General features: G+C 35.2%; 1 protein-coding gene across 1 annotated transcript; it reads left to right on the top strand.

Moving 5' to 3' along the window:
- Positions 1-977: 977 nt before the first annotated feature.
- On the top strand, positions 978-4,021 carry LOTGIDRAFT_170201 (hypothetical protein; the record flags this gene model as incomplete). Its single annotated transcript, XM_009068830.1, has 2 exons — positions 978-1,520; positions 3,887-4,021. The coding sequence occupies 2 exons, from the start codon at positions 978-980 to the stop codon at positions 4,019-4,021; spliced, it is 678 nt and encodes a 225-aa protein (XP_009067078.1).
- Between the last annotated feature and the right edge of the window lie 12,684 nt (positions 4,022-16,705).

A 16,705-nucleotide genomic window follows, 5' to 3' on the forward strand; every position in this document is an offset into this window, starting at 1 on the left:
GAGTTATTCGGTAACCCTTGTCAGTTTCTGTAGAGCTGCATTTCATGGAGGAAATTTCACGATGGACTTTTAAGTAATTTAATATTGTGTTACAAAAATCGCATCTTCAGAGCTGTGAGAAACAGGGATTAATTTTTACTGACTCTATTCCAGTCGACGACAGTCAACATAGCTTTCAGAGGCTGGAACATAGGCACATGTTTCGGACTAGTATCAATCGTCTTCTGAAATGGGCCAATCCGACGCTTAGTTGTCTGAAGATATGAGAATCCATATTAGATTTATAAGGGCGCGACTAAAACCTTGTAAAACGTTTGTAACGAAATATACAAACTTTCGTGTTTATTCTAGAAGTGTTAGTGGGTGCATTTTGTGATGCTAAAATCAAACGAGGAAGCACATTTCAATTGGTGATCAAAGTTAATCAATATAATGTTTCACTGATAAATATGCAAAAGCAGAATAAAACTTCATTGTTTAGAATTAAGCATTAGAAATTTTACCTTTTTCAATTTACGAGAATAAGGAAGCAAATCTGAAGTAAAGATACAAATGTCCCTGATAAATATGCAAAAATTAGAAGTTAAGTTACAGAAACTTTAGCCTTTTTATTTACGAGAATAATTACTAGTGATTATTGATCTTCATTTATTAGTTTTTTAATTACAACATTTCTTTCATGTTTCTCGATATTCCAGTGTTTTATATAGAAACTTGATATAGTTGTTTACTGTTTCAATAACGCTGTGAGTATTGTACGTATGACATGAAACTTTCCTGGAAAATTGACGAGGGTTTGGGTTATAACGAGTGCGATTGGATTCTTAGTTTAGAGTGATGAAGAATTAATTGAAACTGTTTATGTAATCTATAACTAGTAAGAGAGTTGTAGTGTTCTTCTGTTGGAAAGTGTTATTGTTGTTGTATTCTTATTAGGAGATTTGTATATTTGGATAGTACCCTCTTCTCGTAGAAACATGCAAGATGGAACTGGTAAAAACAACATGGTTTGGATATCAGTGTCCGGGGTCAAGCCGGTCCCCAAGGACACTCAGTCTGAAAGTGAGGATTCGGGGGTGTCGAATGACGATATAACCATATCTAGTGAGAATGACGACGGAGAGAGGAAAACAGAGATTGAGTTCAACACAGAATTTATTCCTGGGGTTGGCGAGGATGAAAAAGAGAGTGACGATGGTGAACGAGATTTACCCCTTAAAATCCTTCAAAATGTGGATGATGTTTGTCCGCTGGAATCTACAGTACCTCACGATGCAACAGTTTACTTGCGATCACAACCTGAAAAGTCAGTAGACCTTCAAGAGATGCTGAAACATGAGGCGGAAGTGATTTCTAGCGTCCAGACGAAACCCGGAGATAGTTTGGTGAATGAGTTGCTAAATGTCCCCCTACAGAAGTCTGAACACACCAAGGGTGAGCCTGATTGGCAGGATTATGTGGATAAAAACAAACGTTGGTTATGGGTTGTATTAGAGGAATCAGAAATAGAAGGACAAAGAGTAAGTTGATCTTTTTAGGATTTATTGAGTGTAATCTGTTTTCTGATATTAAACTTATATACATTGTACTACATTGTCCAAAGATCATTCAATAGATTGCTGTTAGGGTTTTCTTTAAGCCTTTTTTAGTTGATTCTTATACTACAAAAGACAACAATGAAGATGTAAGCCATAGTTGTGTCCGACGCCGTTTGTGTCACCTCCATTTCGAGTACTCGAACCACGGCGGCTCAGTAAACCCTAGTTAGTGAAATTAGTAGCTTGACAAATCTTGTATTGATATAGAATGCTAACTGAATAGAGATATTGATCTAAGGCGTTGTTATAGATGGTATTTGAAGAATCGAGATAAAGTATTATATTAGTATGACATGATGTGACATTGTAGAAAATCGATTCCAGCTGATCGATGTGTAAAATTTGTTATCTAGATATAGTACTTTTTACAAAAACAGAAACTAGAGTTTTTTCTAATGGGTTTCTTATAAGGTTAATTTGGTATTTAGGGTTATCAACTTATCCCTTTCAGAGAGTCCACATAGCTAGTAATGATTATTTGGTATTTAGGTTTATCAACTTGACATCCCTTTCAGAGAGTTCACATAGCTTCTATTTTATTCCGAAATAGGAACATGTCTTTATATGCCCAAGTAAACGATACAAGTAGAAGCTACCAGTGCCCACGGTTAAAACTAGACTTGTGTCGTTAGAAATAATAATAAGAGCTTTTTGAATAATAATATAATAAGAAACGAAATGGAGTTTTACATCCTCCTGGTAAATGTTTTGAAGCTAAGCTATAGGCCTACTATAATAGTTGTATAGGTTGATTCAACGAACTGTTCAATAATTATTGATTTTATTGATAGAATTGAAAGTAATCGATATGGTAGAGTAGAGTGATTATAGAATTATTGTATAATGTATAGTTATATCACTAGGGGGTGTCGATACTAAAAACAACTTTCATAGGAAATCAATGATCATTTACTTCATCAGCAGTTCTTACTATTTCCAATAATGATGATTTTATATCCCAATAGAGACTTCTGAATTATTACTTAGTCAGTTGATTAGTCCATATTACTAGTGAAAAAAGAGGGTGAATGTTTAGGCTCGCCATTAATCTGCAACATCTGGAATTCCTGATATTCCAGTAAAAGCTTGACAGAGATTATGACGTCACTATCGCAATGTCCAATGTGACTGGAATCTGCAGACAAAGAACTATCACCCTATGATATTTCCAGTAGCCGACATGTTCTCTGTTATTTTCGGTTGTCCAAAGACTTAATTCTACAACATTTCTACATTTACTTTTTACCACCGAAAACATTGGGTTATCTGTCGCAAACGATAAACAAAATAATTTAGATATCGTTTGTTCTCTCGGTATTTATCTTAGATTGCAAAAAGAAAAATCCTTAAGTGGGTTGCTTAATGTAAAATACTTTTGGAGAAGATTGCACCGCTTGATTGAAAGTTTCTAGGTAACAGAAAACGTTTGATAAAATGTCTAGCTAGATCTGTTATAAACAGCAAACGTTTAATATAAAATGTCTAGCTAGGTCTTTATAAACAGAAAACGTTTAATATAAAATGTCTAGCTAGATCTGTTATAGACTGCAAACGTTTAATATAAAATGTCTAGCTAGATATGTTATAAACAGCAAACGTTTAATATAAAATGTCTAGCTAGATATGTTATAAACAGCAAACGTTTAATATAAAATGTCTAGCTAGGTCTGTTCTAGACAGCAAACGTTTAATATAAAATGGCTAGCTAGATCTGTTATAGACAGCAAACGTTTAATATAAAATGTCTAGCTAGATCTGTTATAGACAGCAAACGTTTAATATAAAATGTCTAGCTAGGTCTGTTAGAAACTGCAAACGTTTAATATAAAATGTCTAGCTAGGTCTGTTATAGACAGCAAACGTTTAATATAAAATGTCTAGCTAGGTCTGTTATAGACAGCAAACGTTTAATATGAAATGTCTAGCTAGGTCTGTTATAGACAGCAAACGTTTAATATAAAATGTCTAGCTAGGTCTGTTATAGACAGCAAACGTTTAATATGAAATGTCTAGCTAGGTCTGTTATAGACAGCAAACGTTTAATATAAAATGTCTAGCTAAGCATTTTACCTATTACCTTTAAGAGTAAAGTTTAAGATTAAATTGAAATTTGAGAGGAATGTCGTCTATTACATTTGGTAGTCGAAGCATGTAGTTTAAATATCAAGACATTGTGACGCGATTATCCGGGGAAGTCTTACATGTTTTAAACTATATAATTCTGGATAAGCAAGGCTTTCTAACAACTTTGAAGTAAGATTTAATTGTATATATTATGTAAATAAAAGGTCTGTGAGTTTAAAACAAATCATCTTCCCACTACCATAGGTCATGAGGTGAAGATGACCGGTTGGATTATAAGTGGTGTCACTCCTAGGAAAAACGAAACTAAACATTTAGATGCCGGTGGCTCAACTATATGAGTAGGAGCCCGTGGACTTTTGGATTGCACCACGTCCCGCCCCCCCGCCCACCGCAAAGAAGTAAATGAGTATAGGGGCTCGTGGCCCCCCATCCCCAGACTCCCCCCACCCTAAGGAACTAGATGAGTAGGGGTTCGTGGACTTCCCCCCGCCCCCACCCAAGGATTTTTTAAAACCTGCTCCCTCTACATTCTGAGACCTTGGTAGGGTCCCAGCATAAGTTGTGAACCCTTTTATATTGTTTGTTTTCCTTTAAGATACTTTTACATTTATTGAATGTTTTTTTATGGGAGCGTAGGTTCCTGAGGAGCTGGGACCCGTGGGCTTCCCATTTTTCGTTGTATAGATATTAAAGAATATACGAAGCACTCTACCACTATATTAGTGATACGGCGATACCTAGCCCGACAATTCGGGCCGTACTGGGTCGGGGCAACTTCAATCAAATGTGACTGTTTGATTCTGGCCGACCCGTTTCTTAGACGTGATATATATATATATATATATAAAGATGTGATATCGTCACGGTTAGGACCAGACATAAACGTCAGATAATATTATGAGAGTTGTTCCGATCCAGTAGGATCAGATGTTGAACCTTGACTGTGGGAAGTTGATAGAATGACTAGGGTAGGGGTAATGTTATGTAGTATATACTGAGGTCTACCAGCCTGTCAGGGAGGGAGGGAAGGAAGACAGTCGACCTGTAAAACAACAATCTCGTCAACCTGTACTCACTTCTCATCAAACAAGTTTCACCTGAACATCATCTGACTCTCAGTCACTCCATCTTTCTTTCATGGTGTCTCGGTTATTTTTCGTTTGTAGTAGGTAAGATTTTATATTCTTCTATTACCTATAGAATTCTTAAATACAACACGCTTTGTGAGTTACATTTACTACTTTATTTAGCTAAGCAACGTTAACATTAGAAGAGTACCATCGTCGAAACGTCGCCTTGCTACAATAATCCACCTTTCAGTAATCATTAACTTGTTAAAGACAAGAGTACCATCGTCGAAACGTTGCACTGTTAAGTAGTAATAGTAAACCATTAAGTATGTGTTTATTATTACTCACTCAAGGAAACATATGATATCAGTATCTATAACCTTGCACCGTGATGAACCGGGTTGGCGATTGATCCTCGATAGCACTGGCTGGGGACGTAGATACCTTATTGTAGTGAACGATTCGTTTTGAAAGAATGATTCATACACTCGCACAGTCATGTTTTTCATCTGATTTAAATTTCATATTTTGCGGTTGTCTGGTAGCATAAATTCACATCGTGTTTAAATACTGGATTCGGCAACAGTATTTCATTTCATTTTATCAGTCTGGTCTGAAACTGGAGAATAAGACTTCTCATTGCATTTCTTCAATTCAATGAAGTATTTAAGTATGACGTAGTTTCCATTTGATAGATCTGTGCTTAAACAAACTAGTATTTGTCATGTCAGTTGACAGTCAGTGACAGTAATCCTTTATGACATCACCCCCGGGCTGTCATCCTACCCCTCGGGCTGTCATCTTGCACCCTGGTCACATGACACACAGTTTATCACTTGGCACTGGTCTTGATAAATTTTAAATATTGATGAGAGTCGTTGACATCCGTCATTCGGCGACTTTCGGAGGCACTGACCGTTGCATCAGAATTTTTCTTGAGGGAGGTTTCGAATTGTCAAGCAGACAACCAATCCAACTGTTACCGACTGGGCTATTCCACTGCCACTAGGAAATTGGGCTGAATTGCACAGAGACAGAAGTGCCTTTGGGGGGGGGGGGGGGTGTTTCTGTAGATGTCTTTTCTATGTATGTCTTTTTCACTTTCTAACACGGATAATTATGGATACACATAGACTTGAAGGCTAAAATTTTGACCCGGAGCTGTGAACACTATTACTGATTGGCTTAGCTGAAAAATTCCCGTTTCTGTCACTAAAGTATGATTGGTGAACAAATGACCTTTAAAAATACGTTAATCTAAGATGTATTCAAATACCAAAACAACCTTACAAACAAGAAAATGACACATTGATTAGAACAACTTTGATTTTTAAGGCAGAAAACTTGTAAAACGTAAACCCCATTTCATTGTTGCAGAGCGCTAGTGCAATAAAGTGGATCGTTTGTAAGGCATTGTGATTTGATTTAAATCAATAATATTAATTTTTTCCAGAAATTTATTCGTTTGTTTTTTTCTAAAAGATGTGAATAAGATAACTGAATATGACCTAGTTACATATTAATGAAGAAAGAATTGTCTGTTATTATAATTTTTATGACCTAGTTTGTCCTCGGGGCTTTCATATTAACATTTTTATATTTTTCTTTGAAAATATCAGGGTTTTTTTTTTAAACTACTACTATACTATACAACTGTATCAACTGATTAAACAGAAATTTAGATGATTATGTCACTTCAAGTTCTATCAGCTGATTAGCTAGCTATTTAAACGACGCTATCCCTTCAACTAATATCAATCATATTGAATACCCTGTGTGATATAATTGTTGTTTTCTAGTAGGTAATAAAAGTATAAAATATAGATAATATATTATAGATAGGGACAGGAGATAAAATTCTTATATAGGTATATTTAATTCATATCTACAGTCGACCCTGGGATGTTTTAGGTGGTGAATCGTGAATATTCTGGCCAGGGAAATTTGAATGAAGTTGAGAATTGGACAAGGATTGGCTGACGGTAACCTAACTAACGTCGTTTCAATTTAGGATTAGAGTGAAGATTATGCTTACATGTGTTTTGTGTAAACTAGTAATTTCTTGTGATATTCGACTGAAGTCTAATTGATTGTGTTAAAGTTTTAATCGACTTTCATGAACTACCAACGTTTGATTGAAACTTGGAATGGTGTATCGTTATATATCATTATAACGGTGCAAATTGGTGCTATCTGTGGAATTCAAAATATGCTTACTGACTTTGTGAATTAAGGACACTAAAAGGTTCACAAGCCCAATGTATTTTGTGAGATCGATATCCTAACCTTACCTTATTGTTCTTAAGGACCAGGAACTACTGACGTCGGCTCTGAAATAGAAATGATGCACATAAAACATCTAGACATTTGTGTTACTGGAATGGGTTTTATAAAACTGTATTTAGATATATTATATAACGTTATGGGTAAGTAGGGAATGGAAATGCTACATCAGTATCTAATGTCGTGAATTTTTAGAAATTTAAAACGGTCTTATCTCGTCAGCCTGCGAAAGTAATCATTTTTCATTATTCCAGTTCACTCAGCTATTAAATAATACGGATAATTCAGAACAGGTCAATACCAAGAGGTTTGGAAGACAGAATCCTTGTGAACCTAAGTTATTAACCTTATACAGAAATGACTGTTTCTTTGTTTTTTATAAAAATACTCACCATCGCGTTCTGGATCAACAATTCCCGATATTAATTCATCGTAATATATTGTAACTTTGTAAAACTTATAGTAATATTTTCTCTGGTTATACCACTCTCAAGTCTCTAGACCAGATCAAGTATATCATGATCGGGTCAAAACACAACAGATACTCCTTAAGTAGGATGTAAAACTCCAATTATTTTTATTAAATAGAACGCTTATTGATAATATCTTCGTTTACCATTTAATTTTTGTTGATTGTTTAATGAAGGTTTTTAGGTAATCCAGGTATTATGTAATATGTAATAATGGACGCCTTTTATTCGTGTATTTTAATTAGAGTTTAGAATTGAATGGGACGATGTCAGTTTGTTTTAACAGTTTATTGTGAAGCTAGAAGTATGGTGTATAGTGAAGAATTAATGTTTTAATTGAGGTTTAACTATAAAGACAGTTTAGCTCTAAAAGTCCACAGTAACACGTGGCCACATGATGTAAAATATTTACTAATTAGTATAATATGTTAATTAAGTTTGTATATCAGTTGAAGGGAAAAGTCTAAATAAAAACAGGATCCTTGCGAAATATCTCGCATTGCGCACTGTCCGGTGATGATTAAATGGTATCTTAGCAAAATTTACCCAATTGCACACATATACCAATATGATCCTGGAGAAATTTCCCTCATTGCACAGTGCATACTGTCGGAAACGTTTTTAATCTAGAACCATGAGTTAGTAAGATATACCACAAGCAAATTCTCCAAATCGCTCACTATTGTAACCTTTTTAACATGGAGCGAGTTCAAAATAAACAATTGTATCTTGGCTAAATTCCCATCATTGCACACTGTCGAAAAGCTTTTAAGACAGATATAATCTAAGAGAATGGGTAGAATTAAAGACTTGATAATTAGAAATATATTCTGTATTGTCCTTGATGACTACACAATAAACTTGTAACTTTTAACAGTTTTACAACCAGTAGACTCTAACAACCAGACAACTATTGTGTTAATATCTTTATCACTGGTTAATCAAGACTATCTGGTCAAGCGTTTGAAACCCCCGAGGGTATGTCATCAAGTCCAGCTGTGAGGATCAGTACACAGAGATTGTTAATTACTTGATTGACAGGACAAATAAACTTAGCTCCGCCCCTTTTATACGCTTTAATTGTTGAGGGCTGTGGTAGCTGGGTTTAATTCATTGTCCAGTTATAGGAAGGTCAGTCTAGAGTAGTTACAGAACAAGTAACGGTCAGCGATCGCCTTTAATATCTACTGAAGCATCGTCTTTCATATTCAGTGAAGCAAGCAACGGTCAAGGATCGCCAAAATATCACCAGTTCTTTTCAATATAACGTGTAGAACTTCAGGATTACTATTTGACTATATCTGTGGTAGAATTATTTTAAAGGATATTTTCTGTCCAAGTTGTAACAAGATGGATTATGTTCCTATAATGGGTATGTATATAATATTTCTATGTTTAGTCAAGTTCAAAGATAGCACAGCATCAAACTCTGGTTCTCGGTCAACTCGGACTCACACACAAATTTTTGTTGGTTAACTCGGAAACAAAATACAACTTGGTAACACTATTTGCAGAGTCAACTCGGAGATATAAATAATAATAAATATGAGATGAATGGTATTCGAAACTGTGTTCAGACTAGTAATCTCCAAAACTCTGAGTAATAACAGAGTTTCATTTGTAGCTATTACTTTCAGATGATCATGATGAGTCGGTACCACATGATTACAATCGCTCCTTATTTCTTAAATTCTAAATACACTAACAGAATTAAATATAACTGCATACAAAAATACATAGTTGCAGCTTCATGACCTCGTCCCGTGCTTTTATGGGAATTTCATGTGAAGCAGAAAAGAAGAAGAAATTTAAATTTTTTATACAATTCGTTTAGAAAGATTGTAAATTAGATGTAAAACCGGTTGACCGAGACGGTAGACAGGATTTTAATACATTGTTGTCGATCAGTGTAGTCAGGGTATACGAGGGTAGAATTGTTAGCCCCGGGGCAGTTAGTATTCACCCCGTTATAAACATTGTTAGCTTGTCGAGCTAGTGTTAGAGTGTATTGAGCTAGTGTTATTATAAACAATACAACACATTTTATACATTCCTCTGTCTATTGAGATGCTTGTTTCAATATAAACCACGACCATGATCATATAGATCTCAGGTTAAAACTTCCATATTTGGTAACAATTTGATTCGAAGGTCAACTTCAATCTTTTTCAAGGATATATAATATAGGTGTAATAGGAATTTAAGGTCGCAACAGTACGTTTAGGCAATTCTGCAAACGAACAGGCATACGCATGTAGTTAAAGACTATCTTGAGTGCGTCGACAGTAAAGATCAAAGACATGATATTGGAAGGAAAGTTCTATCCCAACTCCTGCAACGACTGTGAAGGTTGCAATCACTCTTAGGGTTGTCGGTTCTACACGAGTTTTTGATCGTTAGGCATGGTTTATATTTTTGCTGAAAACGTGTTCATACTTCAGAACCCAGCGTTAAACTTGATATAGCTATCACCAGCACACTTCAGTTAGTAATTATCAGGAGTAGAAACAATATAAACAATCTAGAGATGAACTGGAATCGTCTGAACATGACAATGTACTTTAATCACCACTGTTCATGGTGGGGTATTCTTTTCATATCGTGGTAAGGTCAGTTGACAGATCTGACCCGGGATGTGATTCTCTTGTTGACGCTATAATGAAGTGGTTATCGAGGGTCTGGAGTATTATTGAAACACTCCACATCTGTATTCTGTAGTTTAATAAGTTGATGCTGGATAAGATATCATTCACGTTTTATTTCTACTGACAGCAAAATCCACTTTTTAGCTTGCTTAAGTATTTCCAATGGGTGAATTGCGAGCTAATTTCCTCCCGCGTGTGGTAAATTTATAGGAAGTTGAATGACAGAGCTGAAAGATAGCCTTATCTTGCAATGGGCCGGGGAAAAATTAAAAACGTCTTGCACTTTAATTTGTCAATAAAGACGGACAACGCCATGTAGTTTGAAACAAGGGTAATTTTGAAGGACAGTGGCAAGAGCTACCAACCCAAATTCTCATAATTTACTGGTTGACATTCCATTTACTTTTTCAACTTTAAGGTTATTGGCTCTGGGAATTTGCGGATAATGCAGTGGAAATTAATAGTTGTTACAGTCAGGAATTTGCAAATTTCAAAATGAAATGACCCCATCCACCCCTCCCCCATGTGCCTTCTAGATCATTTCTATTGAGTCAAACTGGAGATTGGAGAATGTTACTGATAATGAAGATGATAAGGGATAGCTAGAGGAATTTGTAATTAAAATAACTTGTATGACATGTCATCCTTTGTTTTTAACTTTAGAAACTTTAAATCTGACAGGAGACTGGGGAATGTTTCTGATAATATAGTATAAGATAAAGTCTACAGGAACTGGTCTGTAAAACTAATCATAAACTTTTAACTCTGAAAAGATGTCGGTCCACCATGACAAATTTCATCTGTAATATAATTTGAAAGATCCTACCGAGAGAAAGGGAAGTGAAATAGTAGATAAGATAAAAATGAATATTATAGAAATTCTCAATCAAAATCATTCACCATTTTACTAAAACAAGTTATTCACCTTGATCAAGACTGATAACGAGTATGATAAGGAATACGGGACAGAAACACTTCCCAACTCTTAGATCATTAAGCTAGACCAGTGACTGAGGAATGTTTCTGATAATAGAGTTAAAGGTCAACCCGAACCCCTGCTGGTTAATAGATAACATGTCTTGATGAGGTTTAAAATTTATTAATCTCTTCCGTCCAACTAACACCCATTGTGTTTAAATAAACATCAACCAAGAAATATTTGAAGTTTAATATTTAACAGGGAAGTTTATACCTTGTAATAAGGGTATACTGTTCAATACTTTGAGTATTCTTAGAAACCGAAACACATTGAGAGAACAAGTGACACACCTTATTGAGGTAATGCAATGAAATCATATTGTGTAAATGAATGGTAAATATCCTACTATTCTGTTTCTCATTGAGTATTACACCCCCTTCTCTCTGATTAGCTTTATGATAAAGGGTATGTACAGTAAAGAGTATGGTATTCGACTATATTAAAACATAATTTAATTGATGCAGCTGTCTCTAGGAGATTGAAAGAGAATTTTAACTGTACTAGGATAATTATATATTAACCCAGGTTTAAATATTTATATTCAGTGTAGTTTATTAAATGATAATATCTTCTGCAGTCAACCAGGAACGTTTCTACATTATCTTCAAATTTCACAAATGCTGTTAATAATTCTACGAGTACTCAGAGCTTCAATGTTAGCCGAAGCCATTTTTAGTTTAGTCATATGAGATGTTGTATATTTGTAGTTGGATTGTTTTTTTCAAAGTTTGTGACACATCAAATGTCAAATTTGGTTCTGTGTCCCTACGATTTAACTAGACTGGGGACGAAGGGATGTTGTTTATCGAACAGTGATCTCTGTGGAAGGTGAAAGAGAAATGTTCAATTTTAACTTGTTTTTTTTTTCTTTCAGTAATATTATTTTCTCTACTTTCTGTCAGTTGACAACCTTTACTGAAGTATTTAAAATATTTCACAAGGATTGTCGACATGTCGACTTTATTTACAAATAGACTGCATAATAACTGTAATGTTACTCAAATCAAAGTGTAGTGCACATAACAGATAGCTGACAAAAATCTTAACACTTGGTGATACACGCTCCAAATTTGGTACAGAGGTTCCTCAGGGCCCACTCTTTCAGCAGCAAGGTCGCTATCCAGGCAATCAGGGTTTAAAGTTTGTTTTAACTTGATTTTTGGGAAAATATAAAATTGATTTCAGATATACATATATGTAGGAGGAAAGGATCTCCGAGTAGATAAACCTAGGCGCAGTGTGACATCTATTCTATCAAACTGGAATCGTCACTTTAATACAAAATTACAGCTATTTACTTGTACTATCAACAATAGTCTACACAATACCCAATAATAATACAGAGTGGAAAGCCTTAAACTAATTCTAAATCCATAATCCAAACATCGGTAATCCTGGCTTTAAATCTTCTGTCAACCTCGCTTAATTCAAAGGACAGACACAAAGCATATTTGTCAATATATTTTTTTTAACCTAAAGCTGGGTAGTCCGAAACTTCTGACTTGATAACTGTCAACTAAATCAAGGTCAAGTTCAGAATCAAGAAGTTTCTAACAAAGTTTGAAATCAGTCAATCTGGTGAAAAAACAGAGGCTAGGTTAGAGACAGCAAGTTTCTAGCTAGCTTGCAACTGTCAACAATCAGTATCAAGATTAAGAAAGTTTCTAGCTAGCTTACAAACTGTCAACAATATCTATCAGAGGCTAGGTAAGAGTCAGCAAGTTTCTAACTAGCTTACAACTGTCACCAATCATTATCAAGATTAAGAAAGTATCTAACTAGCTGACATCTGTCAATAATATCTATCAGAGGCTAGGTAAGAGTCAGCAAGTTTCTAGCTAGCTTGCAATTATCAACAATATCTATCACAGGCTAGACAAGAGTCAAGGTAGCTGAAAACTATTAATATCAAGATTAAGAAAGTTTCTAGCTAGCTTGCAACTGGCAACAATCAATATCAAGAGTCAGAAAGTTTCTAGCTAGTTGACAACTGAACACATATAAAGGCTATTTAAGAGTAGACTACAGTCAGTATGTTTCGGACTATACGAGAAAACAAGGATGGATAAAAACGAAGATCAAACGAGGATATTAAAGCTATGAGGACATGTTGATAATAAAAGGTATTTTTTGAAAGGTTAAGATTGTCTATGATTATCGTGTTGAACGTGTAGAAGTCGTTTTGACCTGGTATTGTTTAGGGTCAGAGTATATAGTATCGACAATCACTCGCTCGCTCTCTCTCTCTTGTGATGGATATTGCCTTGAGATTGCCTGTGGATGGATAATGAATCGTATTTGGGAATTGAACTGATGAGAGTGTTGTCGTTTTGAAGTTTAAAAACACTGGCCTGGGTAAAAAAGTAAAGATTTATGATAAAACAAAGAACAATGATTTAATTATTAGTTTGTCAGTGGTTTGATTATGAATCGGATTTGGAATTTGAATTGGTTTGAATATTGTCGTGTTGAATATTGTCGTGTTGAATATTGTCGTGTTGAATATTGTCGTGTTGAATATTGTCGTGTTTGAATATTGTCGTGTTGAATATTGTCGTGTTGAATATTGTCGTGTTTGAATATTGTCGTGTTGAATATTGTCGTGTTGAATATTGTCGTGTTAAATATTGTCGTGTTGAATATTGTGTCCAGGTTGTGTCTGTAAATGGATTATGAATATGATTTGTGATTTTCTATTTAGTGATTAAGATGGATTTAAACTGTAAACAGGTACGTTTTTTCGGATTGTTCGGCTTTAACGTATACTTTATTTTCATCAAATAAGCAGACTCGTAGCTTCAGGGGGGCAAGGGAAATAATGTAATGTCCACTCAAAACATTCTGACAACCGACCAATTCCATTACAGCAACCAATACACTAATGCATTGCCCCTCTGGATATATTACTCCCTCCTCCAAGTCTGGCTACGGGCTGCAAACAAATAGACAACGAGCCTGGATCCCTCCTAGGACTTACCACTCATCCAATTTCAATGTCACGTGACTTCAATTTTAGAAAGTCCACGAAGCAAATAATATTTATTATATTTTTATTTTGTTCTACATTTTACACTTCCTTATAAGAATTTTCCATGAGAACGGGACATGAGTTTTTACAGTCACTGTCATGTGAAATTAAAACAGTTTCCTAGTCATGGGAAATTTATTTCCGGTCGTATCGTGTGAATTATTTCAATACATGGATACACTGTGATGTAAAATCTCCGGGGACTAGTGATGTACTGGAAATGTTCTGGACATGACATGTGGTCTATTGTTGACTGTTGTTAAAGGGATGTGGTCGTCTAGAGGTATTACTTGTCAAATTGGTAACCCTGCGGACTGTTCGTCTAAAATTAACTGTATGTAAGAGTATATGTAAAATTATTATGTATTTTGAAATATCTATATAAGAATCTTAAAGCGAGTTCGAACTGTTGAGTTATAAATGAAATTGAAGTTCGGACTGAGATTATAAATAAATCAAAAATACGACCATTTCCTTCGATGAGAATTAAAATCATCAAGTTCCCATTCTACATCTACCACCCCCCAGGGCATAACTTTATACGACTTTATCCCTTGGAATTCCCCAAGGGTGGAATCTGAGTTATTTAAATCCTCGGTGACCCCTTGTCAGGACAATACCGGATGTCTGATAACCGGGTGGTCAGAGGTGACGAGATCTGACAGTGATTAGTCATTCTGAGTTGTCAAGTTTAAAAGAAAAGTTAGTTATAATTAATTTGAACCTGTCAACCGACTGTTTGTACAATATGGACTAACAACAATACAAGCTATGGCTATTTTTATTCCACCTTCATAGACTGTATAGTTTCATTGTCACCAAACTTTCATATCAGCCAGAAACTTTGACCTTATCTACAGACTCCCACAGTTGAAATAGAAAGCGTCTAGTCATTCGAATGGGACTGAACATCGTATGTGTTACAGACAGGTTAAAATTCCTCTCCTGACAAAATGCCTGTCATTTCACACTGCATGGTGTTGCCTATCTTCATTAACATGGTTTATTGTCCCATCCAGATTAGACTTTGAACTTTGAAGGCATTGTAAAAGGAGTTTGACTGCATGAACAGAAAAAGCTGTTACGATGCCATTATCCTATATGATGCATTTAGGGACAATTTTTGATCAAAATTTAATAAATCCAAACCACGAATGATATTGTCGATATATTTAGTGCTTATACTTAATGTAAACAATCAACATTATCTTATCATCGTCCCTAGCCAGGTCATGTGATTTCTATGTAAATATATGTATTTGATATTTAATACAGGGGCGGTAAGATTTGGTATTGGGAACCTTTCACTTAAGGGGCACTGGGACAATTTAATAAGATAAACTGTCACTGTATTAATTTGCTAGCTTTTTATACAAGATACTTTGTTATGCTCTAGTCATTGTACGTGTTAGCTAGTCTCATTCTGACTGCAGAAAACTGCCATTGTACCAAACAATCTGTTAGCTAGTCTCATTCTGACTGCAGAAAACTGTCATTGTACCACACAATCTGCTAGGTAGTTAGATATGATAGTTATATGATGGTATACTCTCATTCTGAGAACTGTCCTTGTACCAAACAATCCGACAAACATCTGTTCTGAATCCTCCTGGTGATTGTGTTCGATTCCTCCTCAAGATTCTTCTGATTCTACAAGCAGACCCTTTGGGACTTTTGATCAATAATGGTGAAGACGACAGCTGTTTCTAGACGGTTAACTATTTAAATTGTCCGAACTATTCCATGAGATATTACTGTCTTTACCTTAAAGATCCCTCGACAGTTGGAAATCGAAAAAGAGCAGGCTAATGCCGCGGTCCTGGCAAAATGTCCCTCATTGCACCCTGCATGGCGTTGCCCGTCTTCATTAGCCCACAAGGTGCAGAAAAGTAGGACGTAAAACTCCATTCATTTCATTTCATTTTTTTTACCTTTAATAGAGAGAACGAGTTCGTTGAACGTCATTCTAAACTTCATACATATTATATTAGGTTTATATATATAGATAGATTACAAGTATTGTATATAAGTACAGTAAAGTAAAATGTAAACTCATTGAAATTCTGCCGGCCTCGAGTTCCCCAGATGGTTTATTATTTCTTAATCGCATTTTTATTCAAATTTATAACTGAAAAGAAGCCGTCTGCCGGTAAATTAATTTGATCTGAAGGCGGGAAAAGTGTGGCCGTAGTGTTAAAACTGTGTATATACGGATAATGTTTGTCCGATTAGAAGTCGTGAGGAAAGCGGTATCGGAATATTAATTCTTATGGGCACCGGGATTTGTGACGTTTATTTCTACCCAACTGGAATTTAAATTATAAAAGACGATGTTATTTCCTGTGCTTCGTGTCTCAAAATATCTCGCCATGAACTCGAAATCTTTAGTATGAAAATGAAGTTCTGTAAAGATATCGTAAGATATTTCGAAAAAACAGAGCCCAAGATCTGTTTGTTTTGTTTGTGTGCTATTATTGGTCTTTCGGGTTGTTTAAAATTGTATCTACCTGTATTTTATAATAATGATTCCTTACTTTCTCTTTACAG

The sequence above is a fragment of the Lottia gigantea genome (genome assembly GCF_000327385.1).
Source record: "Lottia gigantea unplaced genomic scaffold LOTGIsca_94, whole genome shotgun sequence".
Lineage (NCBI taxonomy): Eukaryota > Metazoa > Mollusca > Gastropoda > Lottiidae > Lottia > Lottia gigantea.